This window comes from Podarcis bocagei (genome assembly GCF_964188305.1).
Source record: "Podarcis bocagei genome assembly, chromosome: 15".
NCBI lineage: Eukaryota > Metazoa > Chordata > Lepidosauria > Squamata > Lacertidae > Podarcis > Podarcis bocagei.
The window spans coordinates 21,653,216-21,677,743 of NC_138141.1; the positions used below are offsets into that span (position 1 = coordinate 21,653,216).

At 43.1% G+C, this 24,528-nt stretch overlaps 1 protein-coding gene across 1 annotated transcript in view; it reads left to right on the forward strand.

The window, feature by feature from the left end:
* Nucleotides 1-24,528, forward strand: part of CBL (Cbl proto-oncogene) — a 48,758-nt gene that overhangs the window by 11,852 nt on the left and 12,378 nt on the right. The window contains exons 3-9 of the mRNA XM_081172498.1: nt 15,880-16,026; nt 17,107-17,263; nt 17,966-18,087; nt 19,089-19,226; nt 19,962-20,049; nt 20,601-20,732; nt 22,366-22,569. Of these exons, the coding sequence (XP_081028624.1) occupies nt 15,880-16,026; nt 17,107-17,263; nt 17,966-18,087; nt 19,089-19,226; nt 19,962-20,049; nt 20,601-20,732; nt 22,366-22,569 (988 nt within the window). The remainder of the gene's footprint in view (nt 1-15,879; nt 16,027-17,106; nt 17,264-17,965; nt 18,088-19,088; nt 19,227-19,961; nt 20,050-20,600; nt 20,733-22,365; nt 22,570-24,528) is intronic.

Below are 24,528 nucleotides of genomic sequence, written 5' to 3' on the forward strand. Positions count from 1 at the left end.
ACACATAATATCAGCAGGTTTTGTAATAACCAAGTAAAGTTTGTTGGTGGTATCATACAGATAATATTGAGTGAAAAAACAATTATACATACTCCAAAGATACAGGGCTGCTGTTGCCCATTAGTCAATGGATCCTGATGATGAGCCTGCAAGGAGGGACTCAGGCAGATGTTAAGACCAGGGCAGATTTGTATGGGTGTAGATGATCCTTCAAATAGCCAGGTCCCAAACCAGAATAAGAATTGTATTGCTAAGCTTAGCTATCCCAACAGATTCCTCAGTGATATTTCACTGCTAATTTTAACAAGCTGGGGAAAAGGGGGATGGGGGAGAAAAGAGAAGTATTTAGCTTTGCGGTTTGAAATAAGGGTCTATTACAACTTGTTCAACATGGTGGATGAGTGCTCTGGTCTGAGTGGCATGGTGGCAAACTATCTCTAGCATGTGTGACCAACCCTAAACTGCTTCCCAACCTTGACATTGCAGCAGCAGGAGGAGACAATCTTCATGGCGTGGAGAAACCCTGGGCTTTGTTTTGGGCACCGAGTGCTCCAAGTTGCAGGCATGGAGCAAGGGCTTGTTTCCACATTGTTTGAAATCTGTTAATCCCCCAGCTCCAATCATGTAGCTAAAGAAGCAGGGAGGGGATTGTCCCTTACTTTATGCTTACTTTATGGTTTTAGCTTTAACATTTGCATCAAGGCCAGGACAAATCATGCTCCTTTACCAATCTCTGAAAGACATAAGCAGTGTCAAAACTATAGGAGCATCTGGAATTATGTGTGGTTCTGTTCAGGTCAGCATTTTGTTTTGTTTGTCAAACTGATAGGGTTGCATTTCCCCTTGTGTATTTGCTGAGTAGTTTTGCATGTTACGGGTTGTGTAATGAACACTGACTTCAGGAGGCTGGGGGGGAGTGTTGGTGTGGGTGGTGTGAGCATTTACTGTACAACGTAAACCTGATTCTATTCAAAAACTATTATTGGCAAACGAGAGCAAACCATAGTAAAGCAAGTTTGCATAGCAAAGGTAAAATGCAGAAAATATGCACTTCAGCTCTGTGCCTATGAGACCCATCATCTAATGTAGGTGTCCCAGGGAGGGTGTATGTGTCTTGTGTGTCATAATTGGAAGCTTTCATTTTATTCCCCCCCCCCCCCGTATTTATATGCTGCCTTTCAGGGCAAGTTCCCCATGACATAAGTAAAAAGCATTCCCTCTCCTCCCCTTTTGAGGAAGAAGGGCAGTCTTAGATCTGTCTTTAAGAGTTATGGGAGGTGCAAGCTTCAAAAGGAGAAGAGGAGTTTGAGGTGTAGGAGCTGCCTGTTGAGGCAGATTGTGGCTAGAAAGTGTGTGGGAGGAGGAGAGTCTGTATATGTACAAAGCAATTTGGTAGGCCAAGCTGTGTTCTAAAAATTACCTCCTGACACTAGTGCATCATTAAAAACACCTTCCAGTTCCAAAGAGAAAGCTGGTAATTTTCTAGTGGATAACAGTGTGTCAAAACTTTGTGAATTATTTTTAAGATCTCTATTGAAGTTTTGTGTGTGAGAGGGAGGGAGAGATGATAGGTTAAACTCTGGATTCTAGACAGCAAAGTCAGCACTTAACTATTGCCACGGTGAAAGTTACACTTCTCATTTGTCTACTGCCCCAGAATTCACTGTTCAAAAAGCATCCGCTACTGTGGTTAAAACGGAAAACAGACTTGGGTGCTCTGCATGCTCCTATGCATGCAAGTTAATCATGTGTGTTTTTCTATACTCGTAGCTCTTTCTGTTAACTTTCTGTGATAATACTGATGTCAAGACATTCAGTGGTAATGGCAGTTGACTTGTGCTGAAATTTGATATCTTACGCACGTGCAACAGTGTGTTGCTTAGAGGCCTTTAGAGATGTCATACAAAACAACTCCAATTTACACATCTATTTAAAGTTCACATCATTAAGAGCCATGGCTTTTATCTATTATGTAGGCATGTCACACTGAGCTAGGTGCTGTGGTCTTGGTTTCATTGAGTTTTTTTACCACCTTGAACAGCACTGAGCAGATACAGTGGGAGGGCAGTGGGAGGAATCCTTTGTTGTTGCTGTATTTGTGTGTGTGATCAAATTAATACTGTGCGACATTCACCATGTCTGCATTCTTAAGTGGTATCCTGTAACCTCAAAGCTCCCACTTCCTTACTAAGCCAGAGACTGAGAAGTGAATGGAGGGGAGCATCTAGTGTGTGGGGGATATCAGTAGCCCAAGATTGACACGGGCGTGTATGGAGCTGCCAGTTTCAGCCACAGATTATCTTCTGGAATACATTTGGATTTGTTATCTTTCATGGAAGCAGTCATATTTGAGTACTGCTTGCCTCAAAAGATGTGCTGTACATTTTAGTCCACCGTCAGCTCCAGAGGAATTGAGGTACAAAAATTCATATATAATTATCTGAATGACTGACAAAGATTAAGTCAAGGACGACATATGTGGTTTAAGTTCTGTAGCATGTTATAATATCCCTAAATTCTTAAATCAACCCTTCCCCCTTTATGGGAATTGTATGTCCTGTCCTATATAGAGAGGTTGCAGTAAAATTCTAATGGCAGCCAAGGTGTTGAGCTTGGAACATTTGTTGTCTCTCCTTGCAGCCAGACTTGTGGGGTTGCTGTCTCAGCAAGATTTTGTGTTCGTCATCAGCTCTAGGGCATAGAGGAACAAATCCATACAGGAAAAAGCTGCAGATACTTAATATCTCTTCTGTGTATAAATTGTGTGCAGCCTTACCCAGGAAGGAAACTGATACTACTAAGAGGTTTGTTTTTTGAAATGTTGATTTTGAAATCAAACTGGCTATAGTTATAAACTGCTTATAAAGCACTAAAGCCCCCAAAGTACTAAAACAAATTCTGTACTGATAATTTTGTCTCTTAAAGTGAGAAGCTGTGTTAGGAAAACACTAGAACGCATTGTTGAGGCAGCCTATCAAAGCCTGTTGTGAAAGAGTCCCCTGTCACTTCCTTCGAATGAAACTTGCACTTCAGAATGTGGAAAACTTGTGAAGCCTACTTCTGCATTTCAATTAGAGTATCTTAGAGAAAATTCAAAAGCTGCCTATAAAAAAAAAAAGAGTCTTGACTGCCAGGTTGCTACATAGGAACGTGAACTGCTTGCTGCCTAAAGAGACCCCATTGCCATGAAGAAAATGTGCTTAGATGTTGAGCTTTAATTAGGTCCACTGGGATGGGCAAACACACCCAGGTTCCTGTAACAAATCCTGGGACCCCAAGCTTTCATTTCTAAACTTCTGAGTTCTAATGGTTTCATGGAAAGTTTGAAAATGTGGTAAAATAGCAATGCATGCAAGTAAAAAGGATCTCAAATTCAGCTTACCACAATTTCCAATACAGTGGTGCCTCTCAAGATGAAATTAATTCGTTCCGCGAGTTTTGTCGTCTTGCGAAGCACGGTGTCGGGAAAGTTTTGGAAAAGCTTCAAAAATCACCAAAGTCTTTAAAAACCTCAAAAAAGGCTACCACACCGCGTTCTATGAGTTGCTCCTCGAAGTCAAGTCGCAACTGTATTAACGGTGTTAAGAAAAAGGAAACAAACTTGCAAGACATTTCCGTCTTGCGAAGCAAGCCCATAGGGAAAATCCTCTTGCGAAGCAGCTCAAAAAACAAAAAACCCTTTCATCTAGCGAGTTTTTTGTCTTGCGAGGCATTCGTCTTGCGAGGTACCACTGTACTGATTCCAATCCAGAAGGTGCTTTTCCCTGCATAACTAGGTTTGGAGAATTTGAATAAGAGAGTCTCAAATTCTAGTTTGCATCTGTTATCAGAACCTCATCTCAATGAATTAACAATTTCAGGTTTTGCAGTGCTGTTTATTTTGATGTTTCCTCATTAACATAGTCTCCTCAGAAATCTCATTTTAGCACTTAATGCTTCATGCATTACCAAACAGTTTCAAATGATTAGAAAACCCATAATCTTGTTTTCCTTTGCTGGAACTATAATTTAATATAGATTGTAGCCTTTTGTATTAAATCTTGGTGTCTGATAGAAAGGCACTAAGGAGATGTGGCGCTGAAAGATTGCACAATTGCTTTATGTCAGACCAGTGAACTTGAAACAGGATCCAAATGTAACTAGGCAAATTCCAGCATGCTTTGTGTGTTAAATAGCTGCAGCTGTCATCCAGTTACAAAACTCATAATCAGTTATACAACTAATATGATTATGATGATTAATCATTAATTGGCATTAGTGACCAGGAAACTGAGCGATAGATCAGGAAAGGTCCTGGTTTGAATGTAGTTTCTGCCATGAACTGATGTGATGGCCTTAGGGCATGCCACTCTCTCTCAGCCTTGCTCCTCGCCACTTGTAACGTAGGGGATAATAATATTGACTAACTTTACTAAGTTGTTGTAAGGACCCGATTACTGCAATACGTTGTATGTGGGCCTGACTTTAAAAACAGTCTGGAAACTACAGTAGATCCAAAACAGGGCCACAAGATTAATAATTGGGCTGGGTGTTTCAACCAAATTATGCAAGTGCTTTGTCTTCTGTGCTGGCTCCCATTCTGGCACTTAGTTTTAAAACTCTAGTCTTAATCTTTCAAGTGCTTAACACACAGGTGAGGAAACTTTGACCCTCCAGGTGTTGTTGGACTACAACTCCCATCATCCCCAGCCATGGAACTTGTGGGAGTTGGAGTCAAGCAACATCAGGAGGGTTAATGGTTCACTACCTCTGTCTTAATGGCTTGAGACCAGGTTACATAAAAAAGATACTCTCTTTCCTTTCTAACTGAACTTTAAGGTCCCATTTTGAGGACCTGCTCCTGGTGCCCCACCCAGGGAAATGAAGTGAATGTCTACTAGGGATAGTTTTTGGTAGTGGGATCTTAGCTTTGGAATAGCTGCTCCAAAGAGGCTTACCTAGTACCTTTCTCTGTTTTTTCTAGTGCCAGCTTCTTATTTCTTAAAAATTAGAAAAATAAAATAAAATATTTGCAGTTGAACCACTGAAGGGATCCACAAAGACTTTTAAGGTAAAAATGTTAGAGGCTGTGTCCAGCTCAACTGTTGATTTTTTTCTGATAGTGGGTTTACAGCATCTAATTATGTCGACTTCCTGTTTCATGCTGGTTCCTTGGCGAATCAGTCCGCAGAATCAATGCAATGCTAGCTGACTGGCTGCAGACTGGCATGATGGACATGTAATTTGATGGCCCTAAAATCTGTCTGGATGAGTATCCTACTAAGCAAAAGACAGTGGGCACTTCATTTTGTATATCAGTTTGCCTTGCAGTTCTCTGGAAGGTGACTTATGCTTCTATCAGTGAGAGTGAAGTGGAATTTCAATCGCTTCCTGTGTTGAAAGTTTACTTGAAAGTAGTTCCGTTGTATATCTATTTTTAAAAACTGATTACTCTGTGAAAGGCTCTGAAGCTGCACAAATCTTATAAATGTTGACATAGGATGTTTAAGCATGACTATTCAGCACTCCTTTGACTATTCAGCACTTCTTTGCAAGGGTCAGAGTAAAAACTGATAGCAGCAGGGCAGTTGTTGCTTACATGGAATATCGTCCTGTTACAGGGACTCGGTGCAATCATTCATCGGCCTCAATGGGGTCTGACATGTTAGATCAGAGGTGGAAAACACATAACCTACATGCAGCATTTGGGCTCTTTCGTGAGGCCAGAGATATTCTTTTAGTGCTTCCCCCGCCCCAAAGCTCCGTACGTTTGTTTGAACATGAGCTTTAATGACTTTAGAGAGAACAAAATGGCAAAGACACAGTTGCAGCAGTGGCTCAGGATAACAAGAAAATAAGAAGCTCCAACTAATTGCTTTTCATTTACATTTTTGTAAGTTAGGTCTGTAACTTAACCCATCCCACTTAGGGTTGGTATCTGAAGCACTGCCATGCCACCTCTTCCCCTCAAAGGAGAATAAAATGTATGAGCTTGTAACAAGAGGACGTGGTTGCTACAGAATGTTTGGCCTAAGCCCTTCAGGGCTTTATGGGTTAGTACAAGAATCTTAAAATGCTGTTTTTAATATTCGGTTTCGAGCTGCCCAGAGTGGCTAGGGAAACCCAGCCAGATGGGTGGGGGATAAATAATACATTATTATTATTATTATTATTATTATTATTATTATTATTATTATTATTAAATGTGCCCAGAGAAAAGAGAGTGAATAGAGACATCAGATCAGTGTGCTTTGGTGGTGGTCCATTTCTTTGGGGAGATGGGTTGCTGCCTTCTGTACCAGAAGAAGCATGTGAAGTTTTTTCCAGAGCAGCCCCATATAGAGTGCATTTCCTGCACAACCCCCCATGTGCATGTGCATGCAGTCACTTTTGGCTCTGAGTTTTGATACTCATCTGCTCCTGTGTTAGAGTAGAATCAGTACAGTGATACTTCGGTTTTTGAACGTCTCCATTGACGAACATTTTGGTTTTCAAATGCCGTAAACCCAGAAGTAAATGCTTCGGTTTTCAAATACGCCTTGGAAGTCGAACATGCCATGCATCTTCCACTGAGTGCAAGATCCTGAGGCCTAGCTGTCCGCCATTGAGTTTTCGGTTTTCGAACGTTTCAGAACTCAAACAGTCTTCCGGAACGGATTACGTTCGAAAACCGAGGTATCACTGTACTCAGAAATTACTGCAACCTTCTAGTGCAAAAACAAGCAAACACAACACCCACTAAAGGTCTGGGGACTAAGGGCATCTCTGAAGTGAAATACTAGCCTTGTTTTACAGAACAGCTGAAACTAAGCCTATTCTGTTTCTTGATGAGTGTGTGGCATTTGTTAGGGAAGTCTCCAGTGAACATTTGAGAGCAAAGCTTGCTGAATTGACTCTTGAAATGCTTCTTTGTCATGAGACCTAATATCCATATAATCTAATTTTTCTGCATAGACGAGTTTTCTTTCCAAAGGCAGACCTAAACCTTTGGACCATGTTTACTGTACCAGTCTGTCTTTAAGCTACTGATGCAGTGAGAGTAAGCACATGACATTGTGAGGAAACATCACATGTTAGCACTATTTACAGCACCCAGAGAAGTATAAGGGTGCTTTCTGAGTGTAACTGTTCTTACCTTGAGGTGCATGCTTCTCTTTATCCAAAGTTATAAATATGTAGCATTATTTGTGCATTGTGTTTTTTAAGTGCTTGAGAATGCAATATTTGGCTTCCATTTCTTCTCCCTGCAACTAAAGGTGTGTTTTTTGTTGTTGTCGTTAGATTCAGCCAGAAGTTGTTATGATGGGGAAAACACAGAGGTGGGAATTGGGAGGACTATGATAGTTAACTTGACTGATTCTGGACAACCAGTCTGCAGTTCTGGACTCCTCATTTCTATACAGTGGTGCCTCGCAAGACGAAAAGAATCCGTTCCGCGAGTCTCTTCGTCTTGCGAAGCAAGCCCATTAGCGGATTAGCGCTATTAGCGGCTTAGCGGGCTTAGCGAATCAGCTGATAAGCAGTTTAGCGGCTTAGCGGATCAGCTGATAAGCGGCTTAGCGGATCAGCTGTTAAGCGGCTTAGCGGCTTAGGATCAGCTGATTAGCGGCTTAGCGGCTTAAAAAAGGGGGGGGAGGAAAAAAAACCCCGCAGGAACTCACAAGACATTTTCGTCTTGCGAAGCAAGCCCATAGGAAATTCGTTTTGCGAAGCACCTCCAAAACGGAAAACCCTTTCGTCTAGCGGGTTTTCTGTCTTGCGAGGCATTCATCTTGCGGGGCACCACTGTACAGCTATGGCTACACTGCCTTGTCTTAGTATAATTATCAACCTCTTTGCTTTCATTGATTCTAGTAGGCCTGAGATGTGCACTTTGAGAGACTCCAAGCTTTCCTAGTAAGATGTAAAATATGTTATTGTCCTCTTTTGGGAAAAGTTGGTTTTAGCAAAGTGGGCTGCCAGAAAGGGGGGAGGAGAGTCCAACCACCAACATTGAGAGTCCAACCAAACCAGCTCCCCCAGCCCCCCACCATCGCAGCCAGTCAGGCCTTCCCCATGAAGTTTTATAGCAGCCCTCCAGTTCTTCGTGCCTCAGAGAAGGTGTCTGGGTTGCTGCTTGCTTCTTGCCCCATCCTTGATGAAAGCCTGGCTGGCCACAGCAGAAGAGCCGGCTGTGCTCAGCTTGAGATGGTTCCATTGCTAGATTTTCATCCCGTCTTGCTGCTGACCTCCTTCCCTAAAACCAACATTTTCCAAATGGGGAGAGAACAAATTTTACATCTTGCTAGTAAGGCTCAGGGTGTCTCAGAGTCACTTTGAGAGACCCAGAATCTTTCTAGTAAGATGTAAAATACGTTTTATTCCTCAGTTGGAACAAGTTGGTTTTAACTTGCAAACATCTTGTATCTTCCCTTCATCAACCTGTGAAGAAAGCTTCCCTGATACAGAACATCTGAGTTACTTAAGAAAAGCAACATGCTTGTTAAAAGTTAATACAGTAATAGAGCAGGTCTCTAATGAGAATATGTATCTTCTAAGGGAGAAACATTCTGATTTTTCCACCATCAATTTTAATGTTAGACATTTTGAATAAACAGTGCTTGAAGAGAACAACTTGCTTGCACAAGGTGTCCCTAGGTACATTTTTAGTCTCCCTCACAAAATGTAAATAATGAAGCAGGGTTGTTATTTTTATAGGGGATATTTGTATTTCCAGGAGTCTCGTGCCTTTAAATCTATTCAGAAAATTAGTGTTTGTAGAAAATTAGGCATTCCCAGTATTTTTTCTTACTATGTTCATAGAGGAAATGGATGATGTACTTTTTGTAACCTTTCTGCAGACTTGTCAATTGTAGGATCAATATGTCTCCAAACTGTTTTTCTGCTTAATTACATTACCATTCACATTTTTGGCTAGAATTTTCTAATTATAAGAAATTGCAAGTACATTATTTTAGGGCCAAGACTAGAACAGTAATTACATGCTTAATTCTAATGTTACTTTGAAAATTGCTACGTGTAAAATGAGCTCCGTGCTGGAGCTTCTGCTAAATGTGCAAAGTGTATTAACTCTTCTCTGCATGCTTAAAGCAACACTGTAGGATTCTGACCATCATAAATCTAATTAATTATAGAAACCTGTATCAGGAAGTGATGCGTAGACAATAAAGAACCTTATTTTGGACTCTCTAATTATCTGTGTGGTATGTAGCTTATTTTTACATTGGAATTTATATACAGTGGTGCCTTGCAAGATGAAAAGAATCCGTTCCGCCAGTCTCTTCGTCTTGCGGTTTTTTTCGTCTTGCGAAGCAAGCCCATTAGCGGCTTAGCGGATTAGCGCTATTAGCGCCTTAGCGGATCAGCTGATAAGCGGCTTAGCGGATCAGCTGATAAGCGGCTTAGCGGCTTAGTATCAGCTGATAAGCGGCTTAGCGGCTTGGGAAAAGGGGGGGGAGGGAAAAACCCCTGCAGGAACTCGCAAGACATTTTTGTCTTGCGAAGCAAGCCCATAGGAAATTTGTTTTGCGAAGCACCTCCAAAACGGAAAACCCTTTCGTCTAGCGGGTTTTCCATCTTGCGAGGCATTTGTCTTGCGGGGCACCACTGTACTTCCTGCTTAAAATAGCTATATACCCAGAAGGGGTGGATTTTTTAGGTTGAATAAATTATGCAAATTATGCAAATTTTCACTTTTCATTTGCATACTTTTACTTCTGCCATAGAAATGAAGTATGATATGCAGGTCATTAAAGCACAATTTACTGATCACAAGGGATGGATGAATCTGTCAGTTTTGGTTTCTCTCAGTTCCTCATTTTTCCAACCTTCAGTTTGCTCCATTTCCTCATTAATTTGGAACTTTTAAAAGTTGCACAAAATTCATATGTGCATATCTCCTAATATATGATTTTTTGGATACAGTTTTGCCAAGCATACACATTTCTGTTAGCATCTCCTCTGATGTAGTACAGTTTTTTCCCATTGTTTTCACTGATAGGGAATTAAATACATTCTCATTGGCTGGAGAATTGAATCACAAAATTCTAAGAAGTGCAAATTTTGAAGAATCCTCTGTGTTTTGGTTTGGGAAGGGCGAATTGATGATACTATGCTGGTATGAAAATGAAAACGGAATCAAGTTTTCTCCCATCTCAAATGGTCACTGGGAGTTTCCTGTACTCCTGTGCTTCTAAGCCTGTTCGTATCCTTCCCCCCAAAAATGAAACATGAGATTCAAAGAATGCTGAATCCTGTTCCCAGTGCTAAATTCCACATTTACCCTCTGCTTCCTTTTACTGTAGTTGTTGGGTTGGTGCTTAATTTTGTTTAAGGTATCAAAAGTCAGTCTTGTGCTAATGGGTAGCAGCACAAGCCAGACTTTCTAGTGAATATGAATTATACTAGTTTTGTTGGTTTGCTCTTAGTTCTGAGAGTAAGATGAAATTATTCTAGGAACCCCAGTAGGGGTTTTGCCAAGTACAGCAGGTACTGGTTGGGCATGTGGAATTGTCTGATTATCTTACTGGTGCAAAGAAAGTCATAAGGGGTTAAAATGTGGTTTGCTGTCTTCTGCAAGACAAACGCTTACTGTGGAAGAATGCTTTTATCCAGCAAACAGGAAACAGGAAAGGAACAGCCTACTGCAGGTCAGAGGGGAGCAGGTTCAGAAAGCTTAACTGGGGGAAGTGGGGGCCCATTGAGAGGCTGCTGTGAAGGTTTCGGCAGGACTGGAAGTACTTGGTTGACCTGTTGACTTCCTGCAAGACACATGGAGCCAAAACAGTAATGAAGGGGGGAAGGAAGTAGTACAACCACAGCACAGGGGAGGGAGAGAGCCGAGGACAATATCCGTTCAGTGTCTTCAAAATTGGATCTTGCATGGCTTGTCTAATTTTTAAATCTGTTATCTGATTGAACTACTTTGGCTACAAGAGGTTGTGGATGCTTATGTTTAGTGAAACTGGAAACTGTGTAAAGCTGGAGTGGAAAGGTGATCCTATCTCCAGTTTAAGTTCTGAGAAACTCAATTAATAGTAGGATTGAATTAAAAGGACTTGTCCCATCGCTAAGCAATTAATTTTTCAACAGCTATATCAGTGTTCAAAGTGATTGCCTGTTCAGGAAACATTGGTCTTGCTCTCAATTCTTTATTTGCTTTTAGCAAGGTTAACACTTAGCCAAATCTGATTGGCTGCATAGTGACATGACACGATCCCTGATTGGCTGGAGTTGCCCGTGTGACTGATCCCAGAAGAGGATGTAGTAAGAAGAAAATTGAGAATTGTTAAGCAGAAAGCAGATGGGAGAAATAATATTGGTGCACAGGTTTGTAAAAAGGGAAACTAACTTACAATTAACACTTCTTTCAGGAAGGACCTCTGTCCCCTGAAAGCACTGCTTTTAACCTGACAATAGAAATGAAACAGAAAAACATTTAACACAGCCCTGTGTTACAGTAGATTTAAATACAGAGGCTCTTGTTAAATGCTGGTAAACGGCAATATATGCCAAAGAACGGCTGTTTCTGGGCTACAGCTGTGGCCACAACATCCAACACACCATTAATTCTAGACAAATGTTTCTTAGTAGAATATGCATAATGATGCCTGGCATGTGCTGAGCGCTTCTTCCATATGCTGTTGCATCTGATGCCTTTGCAAGCAGGATTTTCCTTAAAAACATCTTTACAAATTAAATGCTGCCACAAACTTGTTGCTGCTGCTGTCATTATGGTGGCTGATGCCAGATCAGTTGTTCTTTCTTTTCTTTTCCAGAAACTAAAGTAACAATTTTAAGTCAGACCCTCTGATTAATCAGGCCAAATTTGGTATTGTTTCAAAGTGAGGAAATTCCATTAGAGTGGTGTTGGTGGTGGTATTAGTAGTAGTAACAATTTTCAGGATAGAAATGTAGCATATGAACCTAAACAGTAAAATGCATTATTAAACATACAGTAAGAGCAAGTTTAGTAAATAATAACTAGTAACTAGTAAGCAGGCACATTTGTAAAGCTTCATTCATGGGATGGTGTCTAACTAAAGTGGCAGGTGTGAGTCACTTGGGAGAGCTGGGAACTTCTGCTTTCAGTGGTCTTCCACACATTGTGCCAGATCTACCCAAAATTGCAAGATAAGACTTGAGTAACCAGATGCTCCTAGTGTTTACTAGCAAGTCTGTGTTCCCACCACCATGCTACCATTTTGGATGACTGTTGCTTGATCTCCTCTAAGTGAAACAGAAGTGGTTTTAATGGGTGCTTTTCAGGAGCAGGTGCTGGCCTGAAGTTTCTGTGTCCTTCCTGTGTATCACCTGATGGCTTGAAGGAGAGCAAATGGTGTTTACCTTGTTAACCGACTTTCATGTGTAAAATTAAACGATGTGGGTTTTTGTTTTCTTTCAAGCGTACTATATTCCCAGTTAAGCCACAGCTCTCGTTCATTGCCAGGTGGATTCTGGATCTCAAGCCCTGAATGGTTCCCTTTACAAATGTGTTCATGCCCTGCCTGCCAACCACAGGCACATAAAATAGTCATTCTGGGTTTTAGCTTTCCCTCAGGCTTGTGAACGTTGTAATTTTATGTCCTCGTTTATACTTGCAAATAGACTTTAAATTTATGCTGCTTAAGCACCTGAGAGCAGCTGTTAAAAAGTTAGCTCGGCTAATTGTGTTGCTCAGTTATAACTTCAGTTTCCTGGAAAAACATTTTCCATCGACAAAGTCCAGTGAGGCAAGAGATCACGTTTCCTATTCAGACTTTAAAGAAGCTGCCAGTGAGTTGGATATGTACAACTTTGCAAAGCTGTTGTGTTTGAGTATTTAAAATAAAGTTGTGGTACTCCTGCGGCGTCTTGTTAGTTTATTACCCTGAGCCCACCTATGCAGTGCACTTTCCTAATCCTAATGCAAGGCGGTATTAGCCTGAGATGCTGAATAATCTTTGTGTCTGTGGGTTCTTTGAGACATGTGATCCTTTGAGTATTTTAAACAACCGTCCTCAAAAGTATCTACTCAGGAGAGTTCAAGCTAAAATCATGCTTACCTCCATTTCATTTTTAGATGAAAGCTGTTCTACCTATTCTAATGAAAAACTAATGGGGACCATGTTCAACACAGCCATAATAGTTGACTTGTCCTTGAGTGCACATTCTCACTTGAGCAAGATATGGAGGGAAGGGGGACCTGTCATTTTCCCTGTAATGGCTCAAATGAGTGTCATTCTAAAGGAAGCTAAAAAGATGCTAAAAATAGGAGGGTGGCTATCCCATTCACTCCAGTATTGTATTCTCGGCCCAAGAAATGGATGGGCAGACATAGTGCACACAGCTGCCGTGTTAGAGCACATTTTGATGTGGTGAGGGTTAGTGCATTGATCTAGTCAAGATGTGCACAAATGAAGCTGGTGAAGAGAGGCCTGAGTTCCAGTGGTTCATGAACCCTTAGAAAAGGTTTCCTCCTCACTTAATTCCACGCTTGAACCATGGGTCTTGACTCTGTTGTCACAAGCTTCAGTTCATCTGGAAAATCTGCCAGTGTACCTGTCTCAAGAATTCCAGTACAGCCCAATCTTAAAAATCTGGATTTGACTAGTTTTTGTAAGGAAAGAAATCAGCGGGGAGCTGCCTGATGCTGCAAATGGTTGGCTTTTGCTCTTGTCTCCTTGTTTTGTTAGCCACCTGGGGTGCCTCTTTATTTAAGGTGTAACGTCAACATAGAAATGTTTAGGGCAGCATAAATTAAAGGTGAATAGTTGAGAATGAAGTACTCGTTTGTACTTTTGTTAAGAAATTGGGCTTGGCTTCGTTAACTTCTTCTAGTATGCTCAATAGATTATCTGAACACTGCTAACATAATCAACGCATACTACCAAGATCTGCCAAGATGAACAAGTTTGGAATAGGCAGACCTCAGGCTGGGCTTAGCTGGTGCTACACTGGTGTAACTCCCTTAATCTGGCGCCGCAGTGCATATTCCAGCAAAATTCCCTCAGCCTGACTGAGACAGGGCTATGCTGGCTCAGCCAGGGCTCAGCCAGTGGAACTTAAGTTAGCAGTTTACACTGGTGTAAGTCCCTCAAAAGGGGCTTTCCTGTGGTGTGGCAGGGATGGAGCAAGGAGAGAGTTGCACCTATTCCAAACTTTTTTCAGCTCAGTTACGTAATGTGGCAACTTGGCAGAACCTATGCGGGCAAAAAGAGTGTTGTAAGTGAAACTTTATTTTAAGAGCCTGTTTCCTCTTTTCTTGGGTTGGGCCATCTCAGCCGGCAGCCAGTAGCCTCCTGAACAGAATTTGGAATAGGCTTAATTTATGCCAGCTTCCTATATTTAGGATTGCTTTGTAAGGTCGGTTATGGTTGCTCTTGTTTTCTAACATTCACAAACACCTTCTTGTTTGGAGGAAGTGAGTAGTGATCAGCATTTTATGTCCATTTTTAAAAATTTCAGATTTGTAGAGTGGGAACTCTCTCTTGCAAAGCTGCACATCTGGAAAATAGTCATAAACAGCATCAGTTTTTGTGTGTGTAATCCTTGAAAGAACGTAGTAGGTGTTTTAAAAACAACCACCACCAAAAAAGTATTAGGTGAATAATAATAAGGGGTGCAAATTTAGGAGTTACGCAGTACAAGTTTGAGCCCCCCCGCCCCGCCCCGCCCCCAGTATAAAAGAAGAATATACATTCCTAGCAGCCCATGTAGCACTAATCGGTTAAAAACACAGTGCCGCTGAGTTGACCTTGTCTCACTTTTTGATACAGAAAAAGATAACGAAAGAGTTAACGGCTTTAAGAAAAAAACTGTCTCATATGATTAGAAGTGAGCTGAAGTCTGGTGTAACAGATTAGGCATGTTGGGGAGGGAAAGACCCCTTCTGCTGCACTGAAGATCAGTGATAGACACGGGGCAGCGGCAATGTCTCTTCAGCTGCTGCTGACTCCAGTTGTCTTCCTATCGTCATTCCATTTTAAAAAGTGGGGACCCTTCTTAAATTTGCAAGAGCCAGTCTTTCCATATTGCAGTTTTCTCTGTGTTTTAAACATTGCAAAGGGAAGCAAGCCTCAGGTTTCTCTGGGCATTTTAGTTTTATTTTTCTTTAGAAAAACTGCCTGCTGTAAAAAAATAAATAAAAACCTTGGCCATGAACCAAGACTCCCCTCTTTGAGCCCTTAATTTTATTGTAAAGATTTATTTTATATATGCAGTTTCAAACTATGAAAACCATTTTTAAAAGTGTATATGCAGAAGGGAACAGTTGCATTGTGCTCTTTGAGGGACAGATTTTTGTGTTCAGGTATTAAGGCAGGAATTTAGAACTTGGTGAGAATTTACTTGTAAAGGAGTCAGCTGGCAAAATTCTGGTCCTGGCTGCAACATGAAGGGAATACATTGTGGACCCTACGTGCCAGTCCATTCATTCCCCCTGCTTCTGATTCTGCCAGCCTCTTTCTCTCACCTCAGATGCCCTTGTTCCCCCCCCCTTTCACCACCTTCAGATTTGGGGATCACAAGGTGCTTTCTCTATAAAAACTTCCTCTTGTGAAATCTTGAACTGATCCAGGTTAACGGAAAATGGAACAGAAAGGTAACCAAAAAAACAACAACAATGAAGCATTGAACAAGGGCTTGTGAATTCTAGCTTGGTAATAAACCTCCTGTGTAGCTTAAATTGTTCTCACCTTTCCATTGCATATCTAAAAGTAGATAACATACTTTTCTGCAAGGGACTTGAGAGGTAAATCTAAGCTTCACAACTGCTGTGCAGTGTACTGCAACAAATGTATCATTGTTGGAAGAAGCATTCCAAAATGTGACTCAAAAATCCGGCTTTCTGCTCCTTTTTCTATCCCCCATCTGGCTGTTTGTTTCACGTTTCAAGGCAGATCTGTGTTTGTGATCCTGCAGGCGCAACCTTACAAAACTATCCCTGATCTTCAGCCATATGCTAGCAGAACTGAAAGGCATTTTCCCAAGTGGACTCTTCCAGGGAGACACATTCCGGATCACAAAGGCAGATGCAGCAGAGTTCTGGAGAAAAGCTTTTGGGGAAAAGTAAGTACTCTTTCCAATATAAGTTTCTGCTTTGGCTCCAGCAAATCTGTTGGTGATGGGGGCGTGTAAACGTGGAGCAGCTGCAGAAAACACCTTTCTGCTGGTGTTGGCATCTGTAACCGGCATAGGATGGAACTGCGAGGGGGAGCCCACACAGGAGGTTGCATGGGAGTGGTTATCAATCCTCGCCTTCAGGGATCTTTCTGCCAGAAACAGATGGAACGACCTGAACTTCTCCTAGCTCCCACTGTGGCCACCATCCACTCTCAGGGTCACTACCCGAGAGTTTGTTTCAGCCTTACTGTGTCTTTGGCATGTTGGTCCTGGCTCTTATGCAGTATTGCATTGATGTTAGGGTGACACTTAACGGAACAGAAGACAATGATGAATAGTTGCAAAATAGGCCCATCACTCAAATGAACCAGGCATTGCATGACTTCCTACTAGTTCTGTAAGACACAGTACCACTGGATTAGTCTTTTTGTATCTGCTTTAGGCAGAATGGGAATTAACATGTCCCTTGGATGCAGGGATGGAGACTGTCATAACTCTAGATGGTTGTCTGCAGAGATTAATTTAACTGTGGTTGGATGGGGGGCGGGGGGGAGGCAGGGCCATACATTCATTTCTAATAGAGTGTCTGTTTATGAAATATGCATTGCCAGTCTCCTGAAAGGTACTTGGAAAGTGCTGGTTAGCAAGATGCTCGCTCATAGATTGGCTTCCCTCTTTCCTCCCCGCAGTTAACTTGCCACTAGCTTAACATCTGAAAGCCGCTAATTAAACTGGTTTACATGAGAGACCTTGTTTAGAGAGAGATTGTGTCGCATCTTTTTCTCTTGCAACTACACAAATATAAGTGCTTCAGTCGTCACTTCCATCAGTTAACTGAACAGATTCAAAATTAGAAATGATGCTGTCCATTTGTCCTTTAGCGTGAATCATTTCTCTTACGCAAAATGTCTTGTTCTTGGCATCCTGTTGTGTGCGTTTCACATTCCTCCCTTCCGTTGTGGCTGTGAATCTATATGCATATGGAGTTAGGGAGTTTCTGAGGTCTTCTTTTTCTCGCACTTCCAGGACCATTGTTCCATGGAAGACCTTCCGCCAGGCCTTACATGAAGTGCATCCTATAAGTTCAGGGCTAGAGGCGATGGCACTGAAATCTACTATTGATTTGACATGCAATGATTACATTTCAGTGTTTGAATTTGATATCTTTACCCGCCTCTTTCAGGTAAGTAAAACAAAAGGGAATGGCTTTCTTAAACCCAGGTGAAGCTTCCCTTGGTCTATAGTACGCTTATGGTGTTGTTATCTCTTGTGTTAGTGGTGAGCTAGATCTGTTGACCTGCCGTCACCATTTCTGACTTCTGGAAATAGAAGGATCATTTCTGGCACAAGGGGATTGTTCATTGCAGCAACTTTGACAGGAAAGCTCCCTTGCATCAGCCGACTTTGTTCTGTGTCAGTACAGAAGGTTGGGATTCAATGAGAATTCAAATCATAGTTTAATCACACACTTCATATTAAGCTTCATTAGCTTCCAGCCTCTGTTCTCTGATTGGAATATTAAGCAGCCCATTCTACAGGATGGTTGATCAGATAACTGAGAGCAGGATTGTAACATTCATCTTGCAGAATCCTACAAAATTGTGTGCCACAGTTTTAAATCCACTGGATGATTACTTGGGAGTAAGTCCCATTGAACATAAGTTATACACAGCCAGATGAGTGGTTAACAATAACAATAATAATAGTTATTATTTAATAAACCTGGGTAATCTGGCTGCCTGAGAAATAGCAGAAGAGGCCTAGTCTGATTAAGCAAAGTGTTTACGTTCATCTTGGGTTGGAAATGGGAGAGGGGGGTGGAATTGGACTTCTGATTTTCCTATTGAAATGGCAAAGCTATTTTGTTGGCATTCTTCTCCTTCAGCCATGGTCATCTTTGCTCAGGAACTGGAATAGCCTTGCAGTGACTCACCCTGGTTACATGGCATTCCTGACGTATGATGAGGTCAAAGCACGGCTTCAGAAGTTCATCCACAAACCCGGCAGGTGAGTTCTTGAAGGCAGCATCCCTTTCTGAAGCCTCTTGTTATCCTACTGTCTACTGCACGCTGCACTCTTGTCAAAGGAAGTTTGACATGACTCAAGGCCGCTGGAAGGCACTGTGGCATTGCTTCCAGAGATCTAAGCTTAAGGCAAGACATAAAGGGTTTTAGTATTAACCCATTGGTCTCCCTAAACTTCAGCAGTAAAAATAATAGGGCTGCAGAGCAGGTTGTTTTAAGAGGTGTGAGGAAAGCTTTTCATTTTTGAGAAATAAGGACAGGGTTTAAGGTCTGTCACTGATGGCGTGGGTAGTTTTACAAATAACAGGTTGTGTGTGTGTGTGTGTGTGTGTGTGTGTGTGTGTGTGTGTGTAGTGCTCTCCACCTTGAGTAACAAATCCCAAAGCTCATTTAGGGCAGTGATGTACCGCCAAGTCTTCACTTCTGTGTTGTGTAGTCCAAAGCAAAATCCAGCACTTGCAAGTCTCTTCAAGTCTCTACTCCACCTCTCTTGTCGGCAAGCCAGGGGTGGGTGAAGGAGTTGTGCAGGAAGTGTCTAACCGCCTGGAAGTCCGGAAAAATATCCCGAGCCCACGTGGTAGCTTTGGACCTGGCCAAGGGACTAGAACACACTGGCTGCAAGTCTTGACGTGCTCTTCAGGCCTAAAATCCTGCATATATATCTCTTTCTGGGAAAGAGATTATTGCTTTACATTGCCGAAGAGCTGCCTTCTAGGTATTTCCTTCAGAAATGGAAAGCTGCTGCTGTATAATGTAAAACTAATTTACTGCCTCTAGGAAGTCAGAAGCATCCTTGCAAGTAAGAAGGCTCAATTTCATGTTGAAAGAGGTCTTCAGATAATTTGAATCCTTTCTGTCTGGATGTAGGGTTCTGCCTTTGATCTGCAGGCGAAACTGTTTCAGCCGTTCCGTCTGAAAGAAAGAGCTCTGTCCAGCTAGCAAGTTTATCCTGCCCTCAAGTCTGTGTGTTCCTTTTATTTTCAGTTACATTTTCCGTCTGAGCTGCACGCGGCTTGGCCAGTGGGCCATTGGTTATGTCACTGCAGATGGAAATATTCTCCAGACAATCCCCCACAACAAACCCCTTTTTCAAGCACTGATCGATGGTTTCAGGGAAGGCTTGTAAGTAACTCATCAGTGTAGTTTGTCATGACTCCTGCCTGTTTCTGTTAGTGTGTCTGTAGGATGATGCCCTTCAGATGCAGGTTTTACCTCCTTGGCTCCTGCCCCTGGAAGGCAGATGGAAACAGCTGCATTCATTGTGCTGGGACCTGTCAAAGGTGTAGTACTTTTGAAACATCAAGCAGTGATAACTCCATTCTCTATGATTTTTTTTAAGGCATTTCCCCATTCTGTTGACCACGTAACTGCACAATCTTTAGGCTTATACATTCACAGTTTTCACAAACACATGCTTAATTGTCAGATTTTGGAATGGGCTCTGAATTTGAGATTATTCTTGCAGTCCTAAAATGTGTGTCAGTTTCGCCTTTCAGCTTTTAGGCTCTTCAGTTGGATGTTGTGCTCAGAGCAAAAAGAGCACAACTGTGATGCAGTTGTGGCCTTGCCCAGTTGTTCGGCCAAGGTGTTGTGGCAAGAAAGTTGAAATTAAGAGCACTTGTCATTTATCATCACCTTTGTTTTAGCACATATGGCAACCAGAAAACAAGCTTTTTAAAAAAGCATTCTTCATTTTATAGATGCTTGCCTTTAAGACAATCATTCATCAAAATCACCCCTCGCTGCCCAAAGCATTATATTTCCCAACTGAGGGAGTTTCCTGAATAGTGCCACATTCATCTGGTTCCACTGTAGACTTTTTATTTCTATTGAACCAAACAATGTTCTGCTCTGTAGTTACTTATATCCTGATGGACGGAATCAGAATCCTGACCTGACCGGTTTGTGTGAGCCCACACCCCAGGATCACATTAAAGTTACGCAGGTGAGCAGAGACTGCCACAACTTCATTCCTTTCTTTCCTTACATGTTGGCCAGCAGCATTACAGTGGTCCTTTTGCAAACAAGCTTGGAAGACTTATTTTTGGCCTTGTAAACAAAGCATAACTCAGAGCTCAGCTTTGGGAGGAAAGACCATTAAATCTCAATTGGATCCCAGGGCAGTCAGGAATATGGTTCAGAGTGGAGAGCTTGCAATGTTAATTTTTTTCTTCTTATCCAAGGGCACCACTCTGGAAACCTTTCTACTTAAGGGGTGGGGTGGTATAATCAGGCCAATTCCATTTTGGTGACCTTTGACTGCTACCTCTTTGGAGGAGAAAATATGTGGCCATAGGTTAGGCCTTTTTTTAAAAAAGTGCATGCCTTAAATTTTTCATTGCCAGCACCGGGATTTTGAAAGTCATCTAGGTGATGCTCTTGGTTATGGTAAAGAACACAAATGTTACCACCTCGTACATTTGAGTTATCTGGCAGTTATTACAAGGAGCGGCATTATTAAACCGTCTCACATGTTCTTTTCCCTCTTTCTCTTAGGAACAGTATGAATTGTACTGTGAGATGGGCTCCACCTTTCAGCTCTGTAAAATTTGTGCAGAAAATGACAAGGATGTGAAGATAGAACCCTGTGGCCACCTCATGTGCACTTCCTGCCTCACTTCCTGGCAGGTAAGGAATTTGCTTCCTTTCAAAGCAGGCCTTGGCCCTCTGCAGCTTTCATGCCAGGGATGACCTGCCTATGCTTATGTTGTGTATTGATGAAGCAGATACTGGCAAGTCTACAAAAGGTGTCTCTGTGGGGGTTGGGAGTTGTCTTTAGGCCATGTTGTCTTCAGTGCAAATAAGCAGAAAGAGCCTGGTGGCTGGATCAGGCCCAATGGCCTATCTAGTTCACATTCCTGTTCTAACCGTGGCCAACTAAGGTACCTAGAAGAAACCTGAAAGCCGGACCTGAGCACAACCACATCACTCTCCCAGTTTGCGATTCCCAGCAACTGGCATTCAGAGCCGTACTGGGTTGTAGCCAACCCAGTTAATTTAATGGATTAAGTTAGGCCCATTAATTTTAAAGCGTCTACTCTGAGGAGGACCAGCACTCCCAACAGTGGAAGTAGAACATGGCCATTGTGTTTAGTAGCCACTGATAGCCTTATCGTCCATGAAGTTTTCTAATCCTCTTTGAAAACTATCCACATTGATCGCCGTCACTGCCTCTCACAGGAATGAATTTTATCGTTTAACTTTGCACGTTTAACTTTTGTCTCTCCCGATGTTCAGTTTCCTTCAATGTCCACAAGTTCTATTCTAAAGAGAGAGAGAGAATGAAACGCTTTTTTATGACATTGACAAAGAATAGTTCTAGCAGAAATGCTGCAGTTGTGGGGCACTTCGATTTTCCTTTTCTTTCCTCTAGCTCAGTGTTTCCCAACCTTTTTTGGGCAAAGGCACACTTTTTTATTAAAAAAAATCTCGCGGCACACCACCATTACAGCCCCGTGACGTCAGCGCGCAGCGTCACGCCGGGAGGGATGCACGAAAGTGAAAGTTTTCAATTTTTTTTCCTCCCCCTTGCCGGGGAACCTCCAAGCTTTGGGGGTGGGGGGGGAGGAGGCAGCAAAGCAAGGGACTGAGGGACGGCGGCAGCTGAGGCGGCGGCGGCTGTTGTGGTGGTGGCGGCGATAGCGGGCGGAGGAGGGGGCGGCGGCGGGGCCGAGGTGGCCGGTGGCGGCGGGGGAGGCGGCGGCGGGTGGAGCAGGAGGGCGGCCGAGGCCGGTGAGGGAGTAGGGTTGCCCGGGGCTTGAGGAGCCGTCGCCGGGAGTTGCTGCTGCTGTTGTTGCTGCTGCTGCCCGGACATGCCGGCCTCATCCTCGTCCGCTGTCTCGCGCTCCTCCCTTTTGCACGCGCTGCCCCGCCGCCGCCCCATTGGCTGGGTCCTGTCAGCTGATCCTGTGTGTGTGTGAGGGGAGAATGGAGAGAGAAACCTCGGCACCACCACCGCGGAGCCGCCCCCGGCTCGACGCGGATCCTCGCCGCCGCCGCCTCTCACCGCCCGACTCGCCCGCCTCCCTCCCACGGCACACCAGCCAACGTCTCACGGCACACTTGTGTGCCGCGGAACACCGGTTGGGAAACACTGCTCTAGCTGGCATTACTATGTTCTTACTGACAAGGTTTCTTCTCACCATGGGTACACCATGGTGAGAAGGCTGCCTCGAGGCCTGTCAGAGAAAAAGGCAGGGTATAAATAAATATAACAACAACAAACTTGTAGCCAATCATCTCTCCTTCTCTTTTTCCGCAGGAATCAGAAGGCCAGGGTTGTCCGTTCTGCCGATGTGAAATTAAAGGCACAGAGCCCATTGTCGTGGATCCGTTTGATCCCAGAGGAGGGGGAGGGCTCCTGCGGCAAGGGGCTGAGGGGGCTCCCTCCCCAAACTATGATGACGACGATGATGACAGGGCTGATGAATCACTCTTCCTGATGAAGGAACTGGCTGGCGCAAAGGTAATTTTATTTTATTTAGATCCTTCTTGTCTTCAGCTCAAAGTGGTATCGCATGTAGCTCCCATGAGGTCTCCTATCTAGGCATTGACTCACCCCAGACCTGCTTGCTTTCAGCAAGGTTGCAGCCGCCTCTGCCTTCAGATCATGCCCTGGGACCTGACTCCCTTCCAGTATGAGCTGTGTGTGCTGGTCTTGCCTAACATCTCACTTGTCCTTTTGGGTGGCTTAAGACTTCCTGGATTCAAATGCAAGTCGTAGATCCAGTGGTGGTGCTCTGGTGATGGTATGATTTCCTTAATCCTCTGGAGCAGGTTTTGGAGGGGGCAGGGGGTTGCAAGGGGGAGAAGGAACCACCAAATTTGCTTCCTTCATCATTTTGTAGAAAGAAATGACTGAGTGAGAAACCTTGGCTACAAACCACTGCCAGGAGATCTCTCTATCACACATATATATGTGGATCTGCAACAAAATGTTACAGTGTGGAGCTTTCCTGTTCAAGATGCCTGTGTGCCAGCCATGCCCATTCTACTCCACACCATTCCGTTCTGATTGTCCCCTTTCAGCAGTCACTTAGAGCATGCATTGCACCCAGCGTGTTTTGATTCTCGTGAGGCTGTTTTTTCATACCATCATAGAATTGTGGAGTTGGAAGAGGCCTCAGGCCTCACGGGTCGTCCAGTCCAACTGCCTCCAATGGAGGAATCGTACCTAAAGAATCCCTGCCAAATGGCCATCCAACCTCTGCTTAAAAACTTCCAAGGAAACAAGAGCCCATTGCCTTCCGAGGGAGAGCATCCCACAGTTGAACAGCTCTTGCGGTTGGAATGTTCTCCCAGATGTTTAATTGGAATCTTCCTTCTTGTTATTTGCATCCATTGGTTTGGTCCTGGCCTCTGGAACAGCAGAAAACAAGCTTGCTCCATCTCTCATGTGACAGCCCTTCAGATATTTGAAGATAGCTTATCATATCACCTCTCCAGTTTAAATATACCCAGCTCCTTCAAGCGTTCCTTATAAGGCTTGGTTTGCAGACCCTTGATCATCTTGGTCACCCTCCTCTGCATACCTTTCAGTTTGTCAGCATCCTCCTTCAACTGTGGTGCCCAGAAGTAAACTCCCGGTGGTATCTGACTCAGGCAGAATAGAGTGATACCAGTACTTCGCTTGATCTGGACACTATATTTCTGTTGCAGTACAGAACATTAGGGGTTTTTGGCTGCTGCATCACATGGTTGACTCACATTAAGTTTGGGGTTACTGAGACCCCTTGATCCTTTTCACAGGTACTGCTGCCGTCAGTTGTCCCCTATCCTGCATCTGGCTTTTCTGGCCTAAGTGTAGAACCTTACATTTGTCGCTGTTGAAATTTGTTTTGTTAGTTTTGGCCCAGTTCTTCAATCTGTTAAGATAATAGTGAATCAATCTTCTGAGTTATTGGCTACCCCTTCCTCAATTCTTTCACCCAAGTCTTTTATAAAGATGTTGAACAACAGAACCTTGCAGCACCCCACTTGCCCCAGTTCTCCAGGATGGCAAGGAACCATTAGTGAGCCCTCTTTGGGTTTAGTCAGTCAACCTGCTACAAATCCACCTAACAGTAACATCATCTAGCCCGCATTTTACAAGCTTCTCTGCAAGAATATCATGGGGGACTTTGAAAGCCTTGTACATGAACTCAAGCTGTGTACATCCACAGCATTTCCCTGATCCACCAAGCTTCTAACTCTCTCTGTCAGAAAAAAAAAGAAGATTAATAAGATACAGTGGTACCTCAGAACTCGAACATAATCCGCTCCAGAAGACCGTTCGACTTCTGAAACATTCAAGTTCTAAGGCACTGCTTCCGATTGGCCGACAGCTAGGTTTTTGCACAGTGGAAGTCGCGTTGGATGTCCGTGTTCCAAGGAACATTCTAAAACCAGAGCCCTTCTGGGTTTTCAGCGTTCAGGAGCCAAAATG